The sequence below is a fragment of the Erinaceus europaeus genome, chromosome 8 (assembly GCF_950295315.1).
Source record: "Erinaceus europaeus chromosome 8, mEriEur2.1, whole genome shotgun sequence".
Taxonomy (NCBI): Eukaryota; Metazoa; Chordata; class Mammalia; order Eulipotyphla; family Erinaceidae; genus Erinaceus; species Erinaceus europaeus.
Genome location: NC_080169.1, coordinates 18,250,420 through 18,273,873, shown reverse-complemented (window position 1 = coordinate 18,273,873; position 23,454 = coordinate 18,250,420). Strand labels below are relative to the sequence as shown.

Here is a 23,454-nt window from a genome sequence, read left to right as displayed (position 1 = left end):
CAACAATAATAACTACAACAATAAAGCAGGGGCAACAGAAGGGAAGAAATATAAAAAAAAAATTTTTTAAAAACAACCCATCACTCATTTCAGAGAGCTTGTCCTTATTTGACATACCTATAATCTTGAATAGAGAAATATTTAATTTCATCCAAATAAGTGTGTAGGCCCTGATCTCTTTACTATCTTAGGACAGAATAATGGTAAATTTAGGTTGTAGAAACCACAAATCAGGTAGAATAACAAGTGAAACCAACAAATTCATATATAAATAATATGTATTATATAGTAAGGAAATACTAGATGAGGTACATACTAAATATATTTACTGCAATATTCAAATAAACAAAAAAATGTACCACTATGTCCAACAACAGGCAAGTCATTAAATGACAAATCTACACATTGATATAAAATGTCATTCAGGCTAGAAAAAAACAACAGTTATGCAAAAAAGGCTTTTCATGTGTGACATCAGCAAAGGTACCATCTTTAATCCCCAACACCACTAAAAAGTCAGAGCTGAATAGTCCTTTGGTTAAAAATAAGAAAAAAGAAGGGCTGGGGAGATAGCATAATGGTTATGCATAAGACTCGTAAGCCTAAAGTTCCACGATGCCAGCTCCACCATAAGCCATAGCTGGGAAGTTCACCTGTCTCTCTCTTTCACTGAAAATATAATAAAGCATATTAAACAAACAAACAAACAAAAGGAGACAATAGCACAGTGGGTTAAGTGAAGGTAACGCAAAGCACAAGGACCGGCTTAAGGATCCCAGTTCGAGCCCCCAGATCCCCACCTGCAGGGGAGTCACTTCACAGGCGGTGAAGCAGGTCTACAGGTATCTGTCTTTCTCTCCCCTTCTCTGTCTTCTCCTCTCTCTATTTCTCTCCATCCTATCCAACAATGACGACAACAATAATACTACAACAATAAAAAACAAGGACAACAAAAAGGGAATAAATATTTAAAAAAGGAAAGAAAGAAAATACTACAATGTAAAATAATAATAATAATGTTCAAAAAGTGTTACATTTATTTTCCCTTTTGTTGCCCTTTTTGTTGTGTTATTGATGTTGTCGTTGTTAGATAGGACAGAGAGAAATGGAGAGAAGAGGGGAAGACAGAAAGGGGGAGAGACAGAAAGACACCTGCAGACCTGCCTAACCACCTGTTAAGCAACTCCCCTGCAGGTGGGGAGCCGGGGGCTTGAACCGGGATCCTTACACTGGACTGTGGTGCAAAGCGCTTAACCAGCTGCGCTACCACCCAACTCCCAAAGTGTTACATTTTAAAAACTAACTATAGTGTCCATGTTGTGGCACACCCAGTAAAACATAAGCACATTACTATGTATCCTCGAGGTCCCAGGTTCAATCCCCCAGCTCCCAACTGTAGTGGAGAAGCTTCACAAGTTGCCACAGGTCGGTTGGTCTCTCCTCTCCTCTCTTTCTCTATCTCTGTCATAATAAAATTAAAAACGGCCTTCGGGAATGGTGGTGTGGTTGTGCAAGCACTGAGCCCCAGCAATAACCCTCCCAGCAGAAAATAATAACACTAAGAAGAGAGAATCATAAAGAAATGTGTACACATACATTTTAATGAATGTTACATATGTAATACATATAGCTTTTTTTTATTTTCCCTTTTGTTGTCCTTGTTTTTCATTGTTGTTGTGGTTACTATTGTTGTTATTGATGTCATCGCTGTTGGATAGGACAGAGAGAAATGGAGAGAGGAGGGGAAGACAGAGAGGGGAGAGAAAGATAGACACCTGCAGACCTGCTTCACCACCTGTGAAGCGACTCCCCTGCAGGTGGGGAGCCGGGGAATTGAACTGGATCCTTCACCAGTCCTTGTACTTTGCGCCACCTGCGCTTAACTTGCTGCGCTACCGCCCAACTCCTATAGCATTAATTTCTTTCTACCCAAATAAAGTTGGGAATAACCCTTGATGAGCCTGAAGTTTGGTTAGTGTTTATCTCTAGTATAGACGAGGAATAAAATTGGTAGAAAGTCAAAAAAGCAGTGCAGTTATCTAAAGCAAGAGAAGAAACTGACCAAAATCAGCTTTTTTTTTTTAACACACTGATGAATATGTTTAATAAAATTTGGCCATAAGAAAAATCCTCTTGCTTACCTTAAAAGCCAAGATAATGCTGATAAACAGAAGAATAATAAGGACCAAGCAGGTGGGATTCACTGACATGATATCCCCTCTGTGAGGGAAATTAGGAGGCTGTAAAGGAAGAGTAAGGCTCATTAGCAAACCTCATTAATCATTCAGAACTTATTAGGCATTAATCAGAGGTAGTTCTCAGAAAGCAGTTAATTTAAGCTAGTATGAGACCACTGGAAGTTTCTAGTCTATATTCATTAATGAAAACAATCTATCAGTAGTCCTGGAGGTGGCACAGTGGATAAAACACTAGACTCTCAAGCACGAGGTCCCGAATTCAACCCCTGGCAGCACATGTACCAAAGTGATGCCTGGTTCTTTGTCTCCTCCTCCATTTCTACTAAATAATGGTGGCACCCAGTGGTGCAAAAGTTATAGTGTGCAAGGACGCAGGTTTAAGCTCCCAGTCAACACCTGTAAGTGGTGAAACAGTGCTGTAGGTTTATCTCACTATCCAATAAATAAATAATTGATATCTGGTTCTCTCTCTCTCTCTTGTAATGCAGGCATAGTGAGCCACAGTGATAACCCTGGAGACAAAAAAAAAAAAAAAAAAAAAAAGAAAGAAAGAAAGAAAAAGAAAAAAAAAATCCTTTTATGTCTAAAGCTCTGAGTTCCAAGGGTCAATCCCCAGCACTAGCATAAACTAGAGTTGAACAGTGCTCTGGTGTTAAATATATATAATTTTACCTGGGGCAGAGAGGTGGCACACCCAGTTTAAGCCCCCAGTCCCTCCCTGCAGGAGGGAAGCTTCACAAGTGGTGAGGCTGACCTGCCAGCAGCTTCCTCTCTCCCCTCCCTGTGCCACACCCGTTCCTCCCCTCAATGTCTCCATCCTATCAAATAAGAGAAAAAAAATTAAAAGTAGGGGTAGGGAAAAAAAACAAATAAAAGTAGGGGTAGGGATGCAGTTCAGTGAAAGAGCACATGCTTCACATATGTAAGTCCCTGGGTTTGATCCTTGGCACTACATGTATGTTAGTAACTCCAGTGTAAGTCTGTTCAGAATTAACAGGCGTGGGATGTGAGGGTGATCTGGCACCCCATTGATCACCTCATTGATCACCAGGGTTGATTCAGCTGATCTGGCTGGCTAGGCGGGTGTCCCCTTCCTCCCTCACCGCTCCATGTTCATCCCTCCCGAAGCTGCACACTCGGTCGAAGAGGACAGTCCCCAAATAGAGAAGGACCTGTCGTTGGTCGAGGGTACACAAGTAGCTGCGCTCCCCTGCTAGAACCTCCAAACAAGCTCTCAAAATTAAGTGTGTGTGTGTGTGTGTGTGTGTGTGTGTGTGTGTGTGTGTGTGTGTGTGTGTGCATGTCTACCTCTCATTCCTAAACCAGGTTTACGTCATGAAGAAAAGCAATATTTGGGATGCTATGTACATACCAGCTGCCGTATGTATTCCTGAATAGAATTTGGATAAACAAGTACAGTGACTGCAACCAAGGCGTTCACAGCAAAATCAAAGATCTGGTAACAGAAGAATGGGATGATCCATGCTGCACGTTGCTAAGTGTAAAAGAAAAAACCAGATATTAATAATGTGTTTCATATTGCATGATATTATTCTGTTGAATTCTGAGAAATCTTTCCTTCTTCTGAAAGGGGATGGAAGAATAGCAGTTCAAGGCAGGTCATATTGGCAACTGGTAAGTCAAACAGAAGTAGCTTCAATGAGCTTCAGCGAACGTTTTCCCAGTACTGGTTTCCTTCCTTTCTTTTGTTTAAATTTTACTTATTTATGTATGTATGTATGTATGTATGTATTCCCTTTTGTTGCCCTTGTTATTTCTATTATTGTAGTTACTATTGTTGTCATTGTTGTTGGATAGGACAAAGAGAAATGGAGAGAAGAGGGGAAGACAGAGAAGGCGAGAGAAAGATAGACACCTGCAGACCTACTTCACCACCTGTGAAGCGACTACCCTGCAGGTGGAGAGCCAGGGGCTCGAACCAGCATCCTTACGCTGGTCCTTGTGCTCTGCGCCACTCTGCACTAAACCCGCTGCACTACAGCCTCGCTCCCCTAATACTGGTTTTCTTTATACCACATAACACTAAAAAGTGATTTAAGCTCCTGAAGAATATACAGATGAAGAATATACAGATTAGATATGTAAGGACAGAAAAGGCCCATCATCTATTTCCAAGTTGTTTACCTTATATGCTCCGTAAGTAGCCATTGCACAGATCACGATCATGAGCACGGAAATTGCGATAGCAATGCACATGTCTGTCAAAAGAGTTTAAAAAAAAAATGTAAGAAGGAGAAACAGCATTATACCTGTCCTAATGTGGGGCTAGGAAATAAGTAGGGGAGGACCCTGATTCAAGACCCAGTCACATGGGAGCACCATGAAGAGCAGAAGCTTCACGTGTGCTATGGAGGAGAGCTATGGCATCTCTCTCTCTCTTTCTCTCTCTCTCTCCCTCTCTCTCTCCCTTTTCCTCTCTCCCCATTTCTAATTCTATTTGGAAAAAGGAGTTTCCAGGAGCAGTGGAATTATACAGGCACAGAGTCTCAGAGGCAGTAGATAAACAGATAAGACATTAAACTGGGAGGAAAATCAAAACTCTCTGAATACATGAAGCTAAGGGGTTGAACAGTGGTCCTCACACATGAGAGTGTGCACTCTGCCAGGCGAGCTAGCCATCCCCCAACCTCTAAATGAAAACTTTCCACTGGGGCCAGGTGGTGGCATACCTGGTTGAGTGCACGTTAAGATGCGCAAGGACCAAGGTTCAAGCCCCCAGGCCCCACCTGCAGGGGGAAAGCTTTGCAAGTGGTGAAGCAGGGCTGCAGGTGTCTCTCTGTCCCCTCTCATTCACTATTTCCCCCTTCCTCTCAATTTCTGGCTGTCTCTATCCAATAAATTAATAAAGATGATTTTAAAAAAAGAAATAATTAAAAAAAAAAAAACCTTCCACTAGGCAAGCCACCAAAGTTCATTTGAAGTTGAAGAATATAGTTACAAAAGAAAAGTGCCAAGAAGATATTCTTCCCAAACCAAACCATATAAATGTCTATCATTCAGAGCCTGAAGCACAAGGTCTTATCCACTGTACCACCTGCTTAGGCTACTATATTTTCTTTCTTTTTTCTTCTTCTTCCTTTTTTTTTTTTTTTTACCAGAGCACTATTCAGCTCTGGCTTATGGTGGTGCGGGAGATTGAACCTGGGATGTTGGAGTCTCAGGCATGAGAGTGTTTGCATAACCATTGTGCTATCTACGCTCCGCCCACTGCTATATTTTCTTTATTCCAGTGGATTCTTTTTTTTAATTTTTTTATTATTTATTTTCCCTTTTGTTGCTCTTGTTGTTTTATTGTGGTTATAGTTATTATTGTTGGTGATGTTGTCGTTGTTGAACAGGACAGAGAGAAATGGAGCAAGGAGGGGAAGAGAAAGATAGACACCTGCAAGCCTGCTTCACCGCCTGTGAAGTGACTCTCCTGCAGGTAGGGAGCCGGGGGCTGGAACCAGGATCCTTACGCTGGTCCTTGTGCTTCGCACCACATGTGCTTAATTAACCCACTGTGCTACCGCCCGACTCCCTCCAGTGGATTCTCTTATAGCCCCTATTTTACTTTTTCTTTTTAACTAGATCACTGCTCAGCTGATGGTGGTGCATGGGATTGAACCTGGGACTTTGGAGCTTTGAGAATGAGTCTCGGGGGCCAGGTGGTAGCACACTTGGTTAAGCGCGTACATTACAGCGCACAAGGATCCAGGTTCAAGCCCCTGGTCCCCACCTGCAGGGGGAAAGCTTCATGAGTGGTGAAGCAGGGCTGCAGGCGTCTCTCTGTCTCTCTCCCTCTCAATTTCTATCTCTATACAATAATAAATAAAACATTTTTTAAAATTTTAAAAGAGTCTTTGTATAACCATTATGCTATCTATCCACCGCCCTATGCCCGTTTTATATATGTAATAGGAATTTCACTTTCTTCTTCTTCTTTTTAATTTTTTTATATTTATTTATTTTCCCTTTTGTTGTCCTTATGGTTTTTCATTGTTGTTGTAGTTATTATTGTTGTTATTGATGCTGTTGTTGTTAGGACAGAGCAAAATGGAGAGAGGAAGGGAAGACACAGAAGGGGAGAGAAAGACACCTGCAGACCTGCTGTACCACCTGTGAAGCGACTCCCCTGCAAGTGGGGAGCCGGGGGCTCAAACCAGGATCCTTGTGCTTTGCACCACCTGCATTTAGCCCGCTGTGCTACCGCCCAACTCCCTTTTTTTTTTTAACCTAAGTATTATTCTACTTTGGTTTATGGTGTGGGGGGGATTGAACCTGGGACTTTGGAGCCTCAGATAGGAGAGTCTGTTTGCATAACCATTACGCTATCTACACTCCACCACCCGAATTTAACTTTCTTCTATCAGATCTTTTTTTTAAAAAACATGACAAGGACAAGTGGCACACATTCCTTCTGTCCTTCTAAATACACATCTGCCAAGAAAACACAACTAAGACTAGTCTCCCTCACACTTCTTGTGCTCACAAACCTAGTCCTTTAAATGCATCATCCACTTAGCAACGAAAGGGATCTGCTTAAAACACACATCATGCACGACCACTACATGGCTTCTTCTCACTCACTCCAAGAACAAAACCCTCCTCTCAGTTACACTATGTTTTCTGCATGATCCTGCTCTATCTCTAAGACTGCCTCTTGGAACACTCTCCCTTCCTCGGTCACTTTTCTTTCTTTCTTTTTTTTTTTTTCCTTTTTTTCTCTTAAGATTTGTTTTTAATAAGTGCTCTGTAAGGAATTGTGTAAGGACCTAAGGAGAAAGACTGAGATAAGAGTTGTTACCAAACAGCACAAAGGGAAACTGTCCTGCCTGTTCCTAGGCAATTAAGTTCAGTAATCCAAAAAAACACTGACAGCTGATGGGGCACTAGGTTTCCTAGAAGGCTGAGACAACCCTCGCTAGCTGTACCTCTAATCCTATATCCAAGGGAACTGCAGTGAGAAATCACAAGGGAAATGTTGCATTGTTTCATTTAGTGAGACTCTCAAAAACCTTTGGACAAACAGAAGGAATACATTCATTTTGGCTTCTCTAGAGGCCTGAGGGATATGGGGTCACTTTTATTTTTTAAATATTTTATTTTATCGAGAAATAGAGAATGAAAGGAGAGGGAGGGAGGGAGGGAAGGAGGGAGGGAGGGAAGGAGCAGAGGAGTGAGTGTGTGAATAGAGCACTGCTCAATTCTGGCTTATGGCGATGCTAGGGATTGAACCTGGGACCCCTAGAACCTCAAGCATGAAAAAGTCTTGTATAACCACTGTGCTGTCTCCCCAGCCCGCTTTTTGTTGTTGTTGTTCATGCAGTGCTGCAAGACTGGGGAGATAGCATAGTGGTTATGCAAAAGACTTTGATGCCTTAGGCGCCAAGGTCTCAAGTTCAATCCCCAGCACCCTTACAAACCACAGCTAAACAATTCTCTGTTAACAGAAATCCCAAGATTTCTATTGACAGTTGTCCCTGCTGGTAGAAAGTAGAGGGAGTGTTCCTGTTTGGTGATCAGACCAAAACTTTCAGATATAGCCAGGGGCAACAATAAAATTAGAAAGACCCCCCCAAAACATCAAATAACCAGCAACAGGGTTTTCAGAATGAAGATAACCTTTTGGAAGAAAGGTAAACACTGAAACATAATAGAAAATACAATGACAGAGGAGGACCTAGTGGGGGTTGAACTGTTATGTGGAAAACTGAGAAATGTTAACACTTGTAAAAACTATTGTATTTTACTGTCAACTGTAAACCTTTGATCCACCAATAAAGGGCAAGGGTAGATAGCATAATGGTTATGCAGAGACGCTCGTGTCTGAGGCTCCCAAGTTATAGGTTCAAATCCCCTGTACCACCATAAGCTAGAGCTGAGCAGTACTATGGTAAAAAACAAATATTTTTAAAAATAAATAAATTCTACCAATAAAGAAAAAAAAAAATCAATGAGCTGACAGTGCCCTGGTCTCTTTCTCTTACTAACATCAAAATAAAATAAAGACAAAGTGTAGGCAATTTAAAAAAAAATGGGAACCAGGCAGTAGCACACCAGGTTAGACACACGGAGTGCGAGCCTCAGGCTCCCCAGCTGGGGGGGGGGGGGGTCGCTTCACAAGTGGTGAAGCAGGTCTGCAGGTGTCTACCTTCCCCCTGTCTTCTCTCTCAACTTCTCTCTGTCATATCCAACAACAACAGCAACAACAATGGGAAAAAATGGCCACCAGAAGCAGTTGATTCGTACTAGTGCAGGCACTGAGCCCCAACAATAACCCTGGAGACCCAAAAAAAAAAAAAAAATGAAATAGACATTGTCCTTTCAACCTGTTTGCTGCCTCCTCTCCTTCCTCCCTAAAAGGCCAAATGTTCAGGGTATAAAGACTGACAAAACAGTGTTGAAAAAGCAAAATGGATACACTAATAAAATGAGAGAAAAAAGCAGCTAGATGGTGGCACACCTGGCTGTGAACACCTGTTACAATCCCCTAGTCCAAACCTACAGGGGGAAGCTTGGCAAGTGGCGAGACAATGATGCAGGTGTCTGTTTCTCTCTTGATCTCTGTCTCTCCCTTCTCTTGCAATTTATTGGATTTCTCTATCCAATAATTAAAGATAAAAAGAAAAAAGAGGGCCAGATCATGGCACACCTGGTTAAGCCCACACATTACAGTACACAAGGACCCAGGTTCAAGCCCCTGGTTCCCACCTGCAGGGAGAAAGCTTCACAAGTAGCTAAGCAGGTCTGCAAGTGTCTCTCTGCCTCTCTCTCTTTCTCCCTCCCCCTCCCTCTCAATTTCTCTCTATCTCTATCCAATAATAAATAAATAAATAATATTTTTAAAAGAAAGAAGGGCAGGAGTAGATAGCATAATGGTTATGCAAAGAGACTCTCATGCCTGAGGCACCAAAGTCTCAGGTTCATCGTAAGCTAGAGCTGATCAGTGCTCTGGTAAAATAAATAAATAAACAGTACGATGGGGGAAGAATCATCTTACAATTTTGTAAACCAATATTAAATCACTAATAATAAAAAAAAAAGGCAGTAGGGCGGTAGCGCAGCGGGTTAAGCACATGTGGCGCAAAGCGCAAGGACTGGTGTAAGGATCCCAGTTCAAACCCCACCTGCAGGGGAGTCGCTTCACAAGTGGTGAAGGAGGTCTGCAGGTGCCTATCTTCCTCTCCCCCTTTCTGTCATCCCTCCACTCTCCATTTCCTACATCAATAACAATAATAACCACAACAACCATAAAACAAAGACAACAAAAGGGAGTGGGGGAGCCTCCAGGAGCAGTGGATTCCTGGTGCAGGCACCGAGCCCCAGCAATAACCCTGGAGGCAAGAAAAAAAAAGAAAGACATCTTACTTAGTTGCTACATTTAGATTAGAGACAGAACATGGGGCAGTACATAAATATTTGCTGATCTAATTTGTAATGACAGAAAGACAGCTAAGTTTCAGTTCAAATGGACTCATGAATCAATATTTATAATAAGAACTGGCATTTGGATTCCCTGCCCCAGAAAACACCAAAAATATCTACAATTGCCATCTGAATACTTACTGGCATCATCCATGAACTCAAAGTCACCTCCTAGTTTAGAAGTTGAAAAGTGGTACTGGCCTGGATCAGCCAGGGCACTCAACAGTATCAAGAGGACCACAGCATTGATGATCTGCAATAAGAAATCAAAGAGTGTGAGTAACCCTGGGAAATGGTTTTTGCATAGCTATGACTTTTCCAACAATCCAACAGGTCATGGTGACCACATGCAGCTCAGCTATCAACACTAAGCACCAGTTATGGAAGGAGACAAAGATTTCCAAGGTAGAAACACTGCCAGCCTATTCAGACACAACCTTAGTTAAGGGCAGATGGCACCAAGTGCAAGGACCCGCGTAAGGATACAAATTCGAGCTCCCCACCTATAGGGGAGTCGCTTCACAGGTGGTGAAGCAGGTCTGCAGGTGTCTGTCTTTCTCTCCCCCTCTCTGTCTTCCCCTCCTCTCTCCATTTCTCTCTGTCCTATCCAACAACGAACAACATCAATAACAACAATAATAACTACAACAACAAGAGCAACAAAAGGTAAAATAAATAAATAAATATTTTTTTAATATTTATTCATTTATTTATTCCCTTTTGTTGCCCTTGTTTTATTGTTGTAGTTATTATTGATGTCATTATTGTTGGATAGGACAGAGAAATGGAGAGAGGAGGGGAAGACAGAGAGGAGGAGAGAAAGACAGACACCTGCAGACCTGCTTCACCTCCAGTGAAGCGACTTCCCTGCAGGTGGGGAGCCGGGGGCTCGAACCAGGATCCTTATGCCGGTCCCTGTGCTTTGCTCCACGTGCGCTTAACCCGCTGCTCTCCCGCCCGACTCCCATAAATAAGTATTTTTTTAAATTTTTTTAAAGAGTAAGGATCCCTGTTTGAGCCCCCCAGCTCCCCACCTGAAGGGGGTCGCTTCACAGGCGGTGAAGCAGGTCTGCAGATGTCTGTCTCTCCTCCTCTCTGTCTTCTCCTCTTCTCTCCATTTCTCTGTCTTATCTAACAACGATATCAATAACAATAATAATAACTACAACAACAGTAATAAACAAGGGCAACAAAAGGGAAAATAAATATATAAATATAAAAAATATTTTTAAAAACCCAACTCTTGGAGATATTGTAAGCTAGAGGCAATATTCATAATAACCACAAAACAAAATAAAGCACAAAGATAAATATAAAACATATATACACTAGGCAAGACCATTATAGAAAATCATCCACATAAAACAAACAAAAATAAATAGAGTCAACAAATGTTTTTGCCTTTAAAAACCAGGTTGTAGGGGGTCAGGCAGTGGCGCAGTGGGTTAAGTGCACGTGGCGCAAAGCACAGGGACCGGTGTAAGGATCCCAGTTCGAGCTCCCAGCTCCCCACTTGCCAGGGGGGTTGCTTCACAGGCGGTGAAGCAGGTCTGCAGGTGTCTATCTTTCTCTCCCCCTCTCTGTCTTCCCCTCCTCTCTCCATTTCTCTCTGTCCTATCCAACAAACGAACAACATCAACAATGGTAATAATAATAACCACAAAGAGGCTACAACAACAAGGGCAACAAAAGGGGGGAGGGAATGGCCTCCAGGAGCAGTGGATTCATGGTGCAGGCACCAAGCCCAGCAATAACCCCGGAAGAAAAAAAAAAAATTTAAATTAAAAAAAAAAAAAAAAAAAAACCTGGTTGTAGAAAGTCGGGCGGTAGTGCAGCGGGTTAAGTGCGCGTGGCGTGAAGCACAAGGACTGGTATAAGGATCCCAGTTCGAGCCCCCAGATCTCCACCTTGGGGGGGGGGGATCACTTCACAAGCAATGAAGCAGGTCTATAGGTGTCTTTCTCTCCCCCTCTGTCTTCTCCTCTCTCCATTTCTCTCTGTCCTAATCAACAACAACATCAATAATAACTACAACAATAAAACAAAGGCAACAAAAGAGAATACATAAATAAATATTAAAAAAAAAAAACAGCTTGTGAGACTAGCCTACACTGCTATGACTGACTTTGAGACAGTACTCAGCCAGGTACCTGGCTGGGTAAATAAAGGCTTTCTAATTTGGACCTTGGTCTCGAGTGGTCTTCCTTGCCTCTACACCACAACACAAGAACATAAATAAAACAACCTCGAAACAAAAGCCAGAATGGCTATAGGCAAACCACATTTATCAATATCACCCTAAATGTGAATAGCTTAAACTCACCAGTCAAAGCATTAAGAGTGACTGAATCCAAGAAGGATTCAGAGGTCCTAGTGGGGGTTGTATAGTTATATGGGAAACTGGGGAATGTTATGCATGTACAAACTATTGTACTTATTGTTGAATGTAAAATATTAATTCCCCAATAAAAAAAAAAGAAAAGGAAAAAAAAGTTAAAAAAAAAAAAATCAATACTCAGGATACAGTCCCACAAAAAAAAAAAAGTGACTGAATGGATTATAAAGCAAGACCTATCTATTCTGTGTCTAGTAAACACACATCCAGAAGAGAATACGCTTCATGGAAAGGTGACTTTAATAACAGCAAAAAGTAACAGACTTTTGGAAAAGCTGAGAGACAAAAATTATAACACAAACAATTTTAAGGTATCAGACTAAGTGACTAACAATAAGTCTTAAGCAAAAATCCAAACAAACAAAAACAAACCACATTTAGGAATCTTTTGGTTTTAATTATTATAATTACAGTCAATGTGTAAAATGGGAAGGCATGGTCCGAGAGGGTGGTGCAGTGGATAAAGCACTGGACTCTCAAGCATGAGGTCCTGAGTTCAATCCCCAGCAGCACATGTACCAGAGTTATGTCTGGTTCTTTCTCTCTCTCCTCCTATCTTTTCTCCTTAATCAATAAATAAACTCTTTAAAAAATAATAAGATTAGAAAAGAAAACACAAGTTGAACCTGAAATGGAATTGGAGTATTACACCAAAGTAAAAGACTCTGGGGTGGGTGGGTGGGTGGGTGGGGAGAATACAGGTCCATGAAAAATGATGAATTAAATAGTGGGGGTTGTATTGTTAAATGGGAATCTGGGGAATGTTATGCATGTAAAAAAAAAAAAAAAAAAGAAGAAGAAGTAGAAACGCAAAGCAGAAATTGACTGAGTTTGGAGTATGGCACCAAAGTAAGAAAGCAGAAGTACACTAGAGTTTGCAGTGAGTACCTCCCTAATACTTCCTCTCCACTTTTCCAAGCTTTGGGTCCAGGATTGCTCAACAATTTGTTTGGCTTTGTATGTTAACTCTCTTTTCAGTCACCAGGTTCCAGATGCCATCAGGATACCGGCCAGACTTCCCTGGATTGAAGACCCCACCAATATGTCCTGGAGCTCAGCTTCCCCAGAGCCCCACCCTACTAGGGAAAGAGAGAGGCAGACTGGGAGTATGGACCGACCAGTCAACGCCCATGTTCAGCGGGGAAGCAATTACAGAAGCCAGACCTTCTACCTTCTGCAACCCTCAATGACCCTGGGTCCATGCTCCCAGAGGGATAGAGAATAGGAAAGCTATCAGAGGAGGGGGTGGGATATGGAGATTGGGCGGTGGGAATTGTATGGAGTTGTACCCCTCCTACCCTATGGTTTTGTTAATTAATCCTTTCTTAAATAAAAAAATAAAAAAATAATAATAAAATAAAATTGGGAAAGCTGCAAATCAAAGGGTAGTCTCTAGGTTATCTAAGAAAAGGGGGAAAGTTTAAGTAGTCAAAATCTGTGCCTTTTGGTAGAGTCTTATTTTAACAGGCAAATTAGAAAAGTGTATTACAGAGCTCTTCCACCCCACATTTATCTGTTGTAGTTCAATGTCATTCTTTCAGTACATCTTTCTCATGGCAAGGAGTTAAATCAAGAAACCACTAACCACACCTTACTCTGTTATTAAAGCAGTTTTTGTTTCCCCTATTAAGGAGGATTATAATTATTCAATGGTACAGATGAGAACCCTTCAGGCTCCAAAGTAAATCTGCACAGGGTCATATTGTTTTCAGCTTGCTTTATTTATCTTTCACCAGAATACTACTCAGTTATGGTGGTGCTGGCGATTGAACCTGGGACCTAGCAGTCTCAGGCAAGAGTCTTTTTTTTTTTGCATAATTGTGCCAGGTACTAGTCATACTGTTTTTAGCTGAGATCCAATCATTGGCCCCTTAGGATATAAAAATGTCACACTTGCTTTTTCCAGGAACCGAGGTTCCTCCCCCAAAAGCCACCACACCCCATTCACAAATCTTGGACCATTATGCTAACCAATTCCCTTACAAAAGACTCAGAATTCTTTTCAAGGGAGCATTCTAAGACAGTCACTTTGTGTGTGACTGGAGCCTGGCAAGCAAAATGAAACTGATTTGCCACTCCAGTAGAAGCAATCAATTTATCTCAGTGAACTACATTGAGTTTTGAGCTTTTATTTTCAGTCAGAGACAACACAGGATCAAGTGAATTAATGAGAAAGTGTCTAGACCCTGAGCAGAAGCCTAAAGAATGTTGTTCCTTCCCCCACTCCCTAGCAGAGACCAGAAAGAGGAATGCTGGCCACAGTCACTAGAAGACTTTAGAGTGGGACTGTGGGCATGGAGAATAAAGACGTTATTATATTTATATTTTTAAAGATGTATTTTCTTTTTTAAAAAAGATTCATTTTAGTGGTCTGGGAGGTGGCACAGTAGATATAGCATTTGACTCTCAAGCGTGAGGTCCTGAGTTCAATCCCCGGAAGCACATGTACCAGACTAGAGTGATGTCTGGTTCTTTCTCCTATCTTTCTCATAAATAAATAAATTCTTTGGGAAAAAAAGATTTAGGGGATCGGGCGGTAACACAGTGGGTTAAGCACACATAGCACGAAGGGCAAGGACTGGCAACCCTTCGAGACCCTGGCTCCCCACCTGTAGGGGGGTCGCTTCACAGGTGGTGAAGCAGGTCTGCAGGTGTCTGTCTTCCTCTTCCCCTCTCTGTCTTCCTTCCTCTCTCCATTTCTCTCTGTCCTATCCAACAACAACATCAGTGGCAAAAATAACAATAAGGACAAGGGCAAAAAAATGAGAAAAAAATGGCCTCCGGGAGCAGTGGATTTGTAGTGTAGGACAGAGAGAAATGGAGAGGGAGGGGAAAACAGAGAGGGGGAGAGAAAGGCAGACACCTGTAGACCTGCTTGACCACCTGTGAAGCAACCCCCCTGCAGGTGGGGAGCCGGGGGCTCGAACGGGGATCCTTAACTCCGGTCTCTGCGCTTTGCGCCACGTGCGCTTAACCCAAGGCGCTACCACCCGACTCCCAAGATGTATCTATTTTCAATGAGACCAGAACAGTGCTCAGCTCTGATTTATGGTGGTGCTGGGGATTGAACCTGGTTGGGAGTCAGGCTGTAGCGCAGCGGGTTAAGCGGCAGGTGGCGCAAAGTGCAAGGACCGGTGTAAAGATCCAGGTTTGAGCTCTGGCTCCCCACCTTCAGGGGAGTCGCTTCACAGGCGGTGAAGCAGGTCCGCAGGTGTCTGTCTTTCTCTCCCCCTCTCTGTCTTCCCCTCCTCTCTCCATTTCTCTCTGTCCTATCCAATAACGATGACAATAATAACTACAACAATAAAAACAACAAGGGCAACAAAAGGGAATAAATAAATATAATTAAAAAAAAAAAAAGATAAACTGTTGTTCATCTAAATACCATTAAGAAAATTAGTAGGGAGTCGGGCTGTAGCGCAGCGGGTTAAGTGCAGGTGGCACAAAGCGCAAAGACCAGCATAAGGATCCCGGTTCAAGCCCCCGGCTCCCCACCTGCTGGGGAGTCGCTTCACAGGCGGTGAAGCAGGTCTACAGGTGTCTATCTTTCTCTCCCCCTCTCTGTCTTCCCCTCCTCTCTCCATTTCTCTCTGTCCTATCCAACATCAATAACACCAATAACTACAACAATAAAACAACAAGGGCAACAAAAGGGAATAAATAAATAAATAAAAAGAAAATTAGTAGATGAGACGGGGCAGTGGTTAAGCACACACATTACAGTGCACAAGGACCAGGTTCAAGCACAAGGACCCAGGTTCAACCAAGCCCTGCAGGGAAAAGCTTCACTAGTGGTAAAGCAGTGCTGCTTCTCTCCCCCGCCCTCTCTCTATATATATTTCCACCGCCCCTCTTTGATATCACTCTGCCTCTATCCAATAAAAGAAAAAAATGAGTCAAGCAACCCAGGAGGTGGTGCAGTGGTAGAATTTTGGACTTACAAGCATGATGTTCCATTACCTAGTTCCGTTACCAGCGCTGCATATGCCAGAGTGACACTTTGGTGTCCCCCCCCCCCCTTCATCTTCCTCTCCTGAAAATAAAATTAATCTCTAGGGGGAAATATGAGTAAGTTTGTTATGTTTACCCTGTGTTTCTCTGTCTCTGCCTGGAAAAGTCAGGCTGGCACAGTGATGTCCCACTGATGATAAAAAGGAAAAAAAAAAAAAAAATAGAAAGAAGGCCAGGAGGTAGCCTTTATCCAGTGGATAAAGACTGGATTCTCAAGCATGAGGTCCTGAGTTCAAACCCTGGCATTGCATGTACCAGAGTGATGCTCTGGTTCTCTCTACCTCTCATAAATAAATAGATAAAGTCTTAGCTTGTTTAGAAAATGCATTTGCCCTGTCATGTGCACAGCCCAGATTCAAGCCCAGTCCCACCACAGTGAGGGAAGCTTTCATGCTATGATTCCTGTCTCTACATCTGAAAGCGTCAGTCTGGAGTGCTAAAGCCCCAGTGATCACAAAAATAAATAAATACATAAATAAACAAACATTAAATGCAATAGCAACTTAATCTTGAAAGAAATCATTCAACTAGTAGAACACAGGATTTATATGCCTACGGTTCTTGGTTTGATCCCTGGAGCAACAAATACCAGAGTGGTATTCTGGCTTCTTTGGGTTTTGTTTGTTTGTTTGTTTAAAATATGTATTTATTCCTTTTTGTTGCCACTGTTGTTTTATTGTTGTAGTTGTTGTTACTGATGTCATCATTGTTAGATAGGACAGAGAGAAATGGAGAGAGAAGAGGAAGACAGAGAGGGGGAGAGAAAGACAGACACCTGCAGACCTGCTTGAGCCTGTGAAGCGATTGCTCTACAGGTGGGGAGCTGGGGGCTCCAACCTGGATCCTTACCCGGGTCCTTGTGCTTTGCACCACGTGTGCTTAACCCCCTGCGCTACCGCCAGACTCCCCTTTGTTTTGTTTTTTTTTAAACGTTTTTAAATTTTATTTCAAATGTTGTATTTATTTATTTATTGGATAGAAACAGAGAAATCAAGAGGGATAAGGAAAATATCGAGAAAGAGAGAGACACCTGCATCACTGCTTTCACTACTTACAAAATTTTCCCCTGCAGGTGGGGGCGAGGGGCTTGAACCTCCATCCTTGTGCACTATAACATGTGCACTCAACCAGTAGTGCCACTACCTGTGTCCGCTCCCCCCCCCCCACCCCCCGCCGCCGTTATGGCTTCTCTCAATTTCTCAGGTGAACCATTCTCATGTGATAAGCAAAATAATGACTTCTTGGAAAAGTTGTGATGCATTTTTTGCTTAGAAGAGTTGTCAAAAAAAAAAAAAAGAAGAGTTGTCATGACTGTTTCTGACAACCCAATAAATCTTTTTCCCTTTATTTTTTTATTGGGAGGTTAATGGTTTACAGTCAAGTTGTTGGCACATGGGTACAATTTCTCATCTCACCAAGATAAATGTCTGCAAAACACTCTCACTCCCAAATTAGGCCCATCATCAAGTACCAGGACCTGAAAGCCCCTCCTAGCAGGCCCCTCTCTACCCTCCTTCCCCAGAGTTCTTTGCTTTGGTGCAATACACTCACTACCAGCAGACATTACATTTGGGGGAGTTAGCAAAACAGTATGCAAAAAGATTTTCATGCCTGAGGCTTCAAGGTCCCAGGTTTAACCCCAGTGAGAACAGAGCAATGTTTATTTATTTATGTATTTATTTTGCCTCCAGGGTTATCGCTGGGGCTCAACACTGCTCGATGAATCCACTGTTCTTGAAGGCCCCTTTTCCCCTCCTTTTAGTTGCCCTTGTTGTTTTATCATTATTGTGGTTATTATTATCCTTGTCATTGATGTCATTGTTGTTGGATAGGACAGAGAGAAATAGAGAGAGATGGGGAAGACAGAGAGGGGGAGAGAAAAATAGATACCCGCAGACCTGCTTCACCGCCTGTGAAGCGACTCCTCTGCAGGTGGAGAGCCGAGGGCTCGAACCTGGATCCTTATGCTGGTCCTTGCGTTTTGCACCAGGTGCGCTTAACCCACTGCACTACCACCTGACCTCCCCCCTTTTTTTTTGGGGGGGGGGGGGTGGCAAGCCACACACTGAGAGAATCAGAGCATCACTCTAGCACATGCGTGCAATGCAATGCAGGAGATAACAATTCTGGACCTCAAACTTACATGCCAACTTTTAAAAGATAAAAACTGGAGTGGTCCGGAAGGTGGCGCAGTGGCTAAAGCAACAGACTCTCAAGCATGAGGTCCTGAGTTTAATCCCCGGCAGCACATGTACCAGAGTGATGTCTGGTTCTTTCTCTCTCTCCTATCTTTCTCATTACTGAATTTAAAAAAATCTTTAAAAAAAAAAAAAACTCGGAAGTTGAGCAGTTAAGCACAGGTGGCCTGAAGCGCAAGGACCGGCGTACAGATCCCAGTTCAAGGCCCCGGCTCCCCACCTGCAGGGTAATCGCTTCACAGGTGGTGAAGCAGGTCTGCAGGTGTCTCTCTTTCTCTTCCCCTCTCTGTCTTCCCCTCCTCCATTTCTCTGTCCTATCCAACAACGACAACATCAATAACAACAATAATAACCACAACAACAATAAAAGGGGGGGGGGCAATAAAAAGGAAAATAAATTTTAAAAAATTAAACATCTCTGTAGCAAGACAGATCATCTAGGGGCTGGGTAGATAGCATAATGATTATGCAAAGAGACTCCCCCCATCCTTTACTCTCTCTTTATCCCCTTCTATCAGAAAAAGTCTTCATGCTGGGAGTGATGAAGCCCCAGCAATGACTAAACAGAATGTTCAGGGCCAGGTGGTGGCGCACTTGGTTAAGCACATATATTGCAGTGCGCAAGCTTGCAGGTTCAAGTCCCTGGTTCCCACCTGCAGGGGAAAAGCTTCACGAGTGGTGGAGCAAGGTTGCAGGTATCTCTTGGTCAGCCTCTCTCTCTCTCTCTCTTTCCCCCTCTCAATTCCTCTCTGTCTCTATCCAATTTAAAAAAAAAAAAAAAAAGGAATGTTCATGTAATCAAAGTTCTGGATGACCAAGTTATATTACAGTTATGAAGGAAACTCACTTTTTTTTAAGTCTAAACTGTTTTATGAAATGCAAAAAGACTTTATAAAAACTATCAATACTAAAGCCAGGAGTCCCATTTGTCAGGTTTACCTTAAAGTGGTTTTCTCATACACACCTGCTAGAAGACCACACATTTCCAAAAGTTAAACCATGCACACCAGTAGCTTTCCACAAAAAAAAAAAAAAAAAAAAAAAAAAAACCGTGCTGAAACAGTAGACAAAGCAAGCAAGTACTCCACTTTTATTTATTTATTTTCTCTTTTGTTGCCCTTGTTGGTTTTTTTATTGTTGTGGTGGTTATTATTATTGTTGTTATTGATGTCGTCATTGTTAGATAGGACAGAGAGAAATGGAGGGGAAGAGAAAGAGAGACACCTGCAGACCTGCTTCACTGCCTGCAGGTGGGGAGCCCGGGGCTCGAACCGGGATCCTTATGTAGGTCCTTGCACTTTGCACCACCTGCACTTAACGCTGCACTATAGCCGGACTCCCAAGTCCTTTTATCACATCCATACAGTCTGGTTGGATTCCAGCCAAGAGCAGGACTCAAGCAGATTTATCTTTCCTGTAGATCACGTAGTGCATTGCCTAATGCAGTGCCCTAGATTTTACAAATTACATTCACCAATTCACTAAGTCTGCAGACCAAGACATTTTCAAGGTCACAAGGCAGTTTGTATAAAAGTCTCTCTTGATCACAAATAAAAGCACTACTGGTGGCCGCCTGCTATCTATTGTATAATGTTACATTTCTGTACAGGATTTCCTGGCTTTTAGCAAAGTCAGGGTTGAGCCAATAAAGTGATGTTCTATCTGCATTCACACTGCACAGTTCCACGCCACACACACACACACCCCAAAGATTAGTTTGTAAGCTTTTAAAGCCTAAAATTCCTAATTGGCCTATAGGCAAGGCTAAAAGAAAACTATAAATAGCCCAGAGAAGACAATATGCCTGGGGGGAGGGGCCGTGCTAAAAGGCAAAGTAAAGGGCTCACAATTTCACTTAGTGCTTCTATTATATTTACAAGGTGAACATGCCCGAGAAATTTACTCGCAAAAAGGTCCAGAAATCATCAAACCATCATTTTTAAGTAATTCCTCATGATGCAACAGTATTCACTGCAAAATGGCCTGGCTCTAACTATCCATCATGATGTCACAAAACCTCCACAAGCTGTGGAATCCGCCTCAGCACTGGTGCAATCGAGGGGTGCCAACAAGCAACCCGGAGAAAGCACAGCACTTCAGGCTTTCTCGCTCCTCCCCATACAAACAATATCCCAAGGGGTGGGGGAGTCAGCATAATGGCCATGCAAAGAGATTCATTCTCATGCCTGAGGCTCCAAGGACCCAAGGTTCCCCACACCACCATAAACCAGAGCTAAGCAGTGCTCTGGTGTGAAAAAAAAAAAAAAAAAAGGAGAAAAAAAGAAACATTTGCCTGCGGTGCCATTTAAAAAAAAGGTCAATGGTAGGAGGTAAGTGGTGGTAAAAGGGCTTTCCCTGGACAAGAGAAACGCAGTCAATCAACAGCAAATCTCTCCCTAGCACAACGACTGAATAACAAACGTAGGGGGGACCCCCATTCGGAATGTGCCTTGCACACATTCTTTTTATTTAAAGATGTATTTATTAATGGGGGGTGGGGGTCAGGACATCAGTTTAGGGCATACCTTAACAGGAATGAAATTCCGGACCCCATGCACAAGAATCAACAACTCATTTACTGCGCCACCTCCCTGGCTGCAAGCCCCCAAACGATTGATTGCAAGCCGGGATCTGAAAGCCCGCAGGAGACCAGACAGCAGACCAGCTGGGGCCCACGGCCACATAGGGTGTGGGGGGCGCACAGTGCCCCCTCCCCCTCAAGACCTCAGGACCTGGACGTGTACAAAGCCGAATTAAGGAAAGAAAGGACCGGAGAACACGTGCTCTCCACCGTGCAGACCCGAGGGGTCCCGCCATCAGATACACTTTCACTGCAAACCGAGGAAAGCTTGGAGAGGACGCCTCCCAGACCACCCCTCACCCCACCTCACCCCCAAAATCCGGCCCCACGTGGGTCGAGATCAAGCGTGAGAATGGAGGAAGACTCACCAAGGGAATTAAGTTTCTACTAATAAAACTTGAGGAGGGGGAGTCCGGCGGTAGCGCAGCGGGTTAAGCGCACGTGGCGCAAAGCGCAAGGACCGGAGTAAATATCCCGGTTCGAGCCCCCCGGCTCCTCACCTGCAGGGGAGTCGCTTCACTGGCGGTGAAGCAGGTCTGCAGGTGTCTGTCTTTCTCTCCTCCTCTCTGTCTTCCCCTCCTCTCTCCATTTCTCTCTGTCTTCCCCTCCTCTCTCCATTTCTCTCTGTCCTATCCAACAACGACGACATCAGTAGCAAATAACAATAATAATAATAACAACAAGGGCAACAAAAGGGAAAGTAAGTAAATAAATAAATCAATAAAAAGAAACTTGAGGATAGGCGCCGGCCTCACTCCTCTCACACCCCGCCCCCCGAAGGGGCGAAACAGGAGCTCAACAGAGAGCATGGAGGACCCAGGGGCGCCTGCGGGCCTATGCACCCCCTCGCCCGGCCAGTAGACCCCCCTCCCTGCCAGTGCACCCCCCTCGCCCGGCTGGTGCACACCCCCCTCGCCCGGCCAGTGGGCCCCCCTTCTCCTGGCCGGTGCACCCCCTTACCCGGCTGGTGCACCACCCCTCGCCCGGCTGGTGCAACGCCCCCTCTCCTGGCCGGTGCACCCCCCCCGCCCCGGCCACCGCGCTCACCAGGTACCACACGCCCAGCAGGATAGTGCCAGTGCGGACATGGCAGCACAGGCAGCAGCTGTTGGAGTAGAACCGCGTCCAGGGCGCGACCATCTTCATGGTTGGGGTGCAAGGGCGCAAGCGTGCGCCCAAGTTTGCAGGAAGCTCGGCCGCGTCTGCCCGGGGACCGCCGGCTGCTGTGGGCTCCGAGTCTGCTGCCCCGGCTCGTCTGCTGGCCTGTCGCCGCTGCCCGGCCACTGGCTGCCCACTCCGCTTCCCGCGAGATCTGGCGCGGCTGCGGCAGCTCGGCCCTGCGCCTCCAGGACCGCGGGAGAGCAGGCGGGGCGGGGGCGTGGCCGGGAGGAGCCGGATCAGCTAGGGAAGGCTCACGTGACCCGCACCTCAAACCGTGACGTCATGGCGGGTTCCATCATTCAGCAGGCTCCCACAGTTTGGAATAAATAAGTCCTCGGACGCTCTGGGCTGGTCCCAGAGTTTGTATTGTATACCTGGAATTTGGGCCTTTCCTTTCTATCTATCTATCTATCTATCTATCTATCTATCTATCTATCTATCTATCTATCCATCCATCCATCCATCTATTTATTATTTATCTATTTGGGCTTTTCCTTTCTATCATCTATCTATCTATCCATCCATCTATCTATTTATTTATTATTTATCTATTTGGGCCTTTCCTTTCTATCTATCTATCTATCTATCTATCCATCCATCCATCCATCCATCTATCTATTTATTATTTATCTATTTGGGCTTTTCCTTTCTATCATCTATCTATCTATCTATCCATCCATCTATCTATTTATTTATTATTTATCTATTTGGGCCTTTCCTTTCTATCTATCCATCCATCCATCCATCCATCTATTTATTATTTATCTATTTGGGCCTTTCCTTTCTATCTATCATCTATCTATCCATCCATCTATCTATTTATTTATTATTTATTTATTTGGGCCTTCCCTTTCTTACTTGATCATGTGTGGAACTCTTCCAGGAGTCTGCGGTATACAGACTGGTTAGTGACGGGCCCTTCCCCCCTGGCTTGCAGGGAATCTACTTGCAGGGCTATCCCTGTTATTTTGCAAATCCGAGGAGGCCACACTGCAGGGTATCTTCTTCTTCTTCTTCTAGCGTTTGCACTTCTTCCGTAGCCAATCAACAGGGTATGATTCCTGCTAACTGCTGTACTTTGAACCCCCTGCTGGAGCGGCCAAGAGCACTTTGTCTCTACTTCCCAAGCTCAGTGCCTCTGGTGGTAACTTTTTTTCCCCCAGAAGATAGGATATGTGTCAAGGACAGCAGTGCTGGACTTTGTCTAGCATTTTTTATCGTGTCTACAGCTCTAAAGAAACAATCATCGAGGCAATTATTTGGCACAAGGTCTCAGCGAGACACAGCACTGACTACTGAGATATTGAAAGGTGGGAGGACAGGCGCCAGTTTGAGTTTATTTACTTCAGTCTGCTGTTTTGTCTCCCAGCGGTGCTTGTCCTCGGCCAGGCTCCAATTACTGTTAAGGCAAAGCATCTCTGGGTTTTTGTTTTCCTTTTAATTTATTTTATATAACAGTTTTGTTTTTGAGGTAACCTTGGT

The 23,454-nt window shown here is 43.7% G+C and overlaps 1 protein-coding gene across 1 annotated transcript in view; it reads right to left on the bottom strand.

The window, feature by feature from the left end:
* LAPTM4B (lysosomal protein transmembrane 4 beta) overlaps window positions 1-22,189 on the bottom strand; it is a 43,017-nt gene extending 20,828 nt beyond the window's left edge. Inside the window, exons 1-5 of the mRNA XM_007532698.3 lie at window positions 21,859-22,189; window positions 9,768-9,879; window positions 4,344-4,417; window positions 3,571-3,693; window positions 2,142-2,240 (exon numbers count right to left, since the gene is read on the bottom strand). Coding sequence (XP_007532760.3) covers window positions 2,142-2,240; window positions 3,571-3,693; window positions 4,344-4,417; window positions 9,768-9,879; window positions 21,859-21,957 — 507 coding nt within the window. The 5' untranslated portion in view covers window positions 21,958-22,189. The remainder of the gene's footprint in view (window positions 1-2,141; window positions 2,241-3,570; window positions 3,694-4,343; window positions 4,418-9,767; window positions 9,880-21,858) is intronic.
* Between the last annotated feature and the right edge of the window lie 1,265 nt (window positions 22,190-23,454).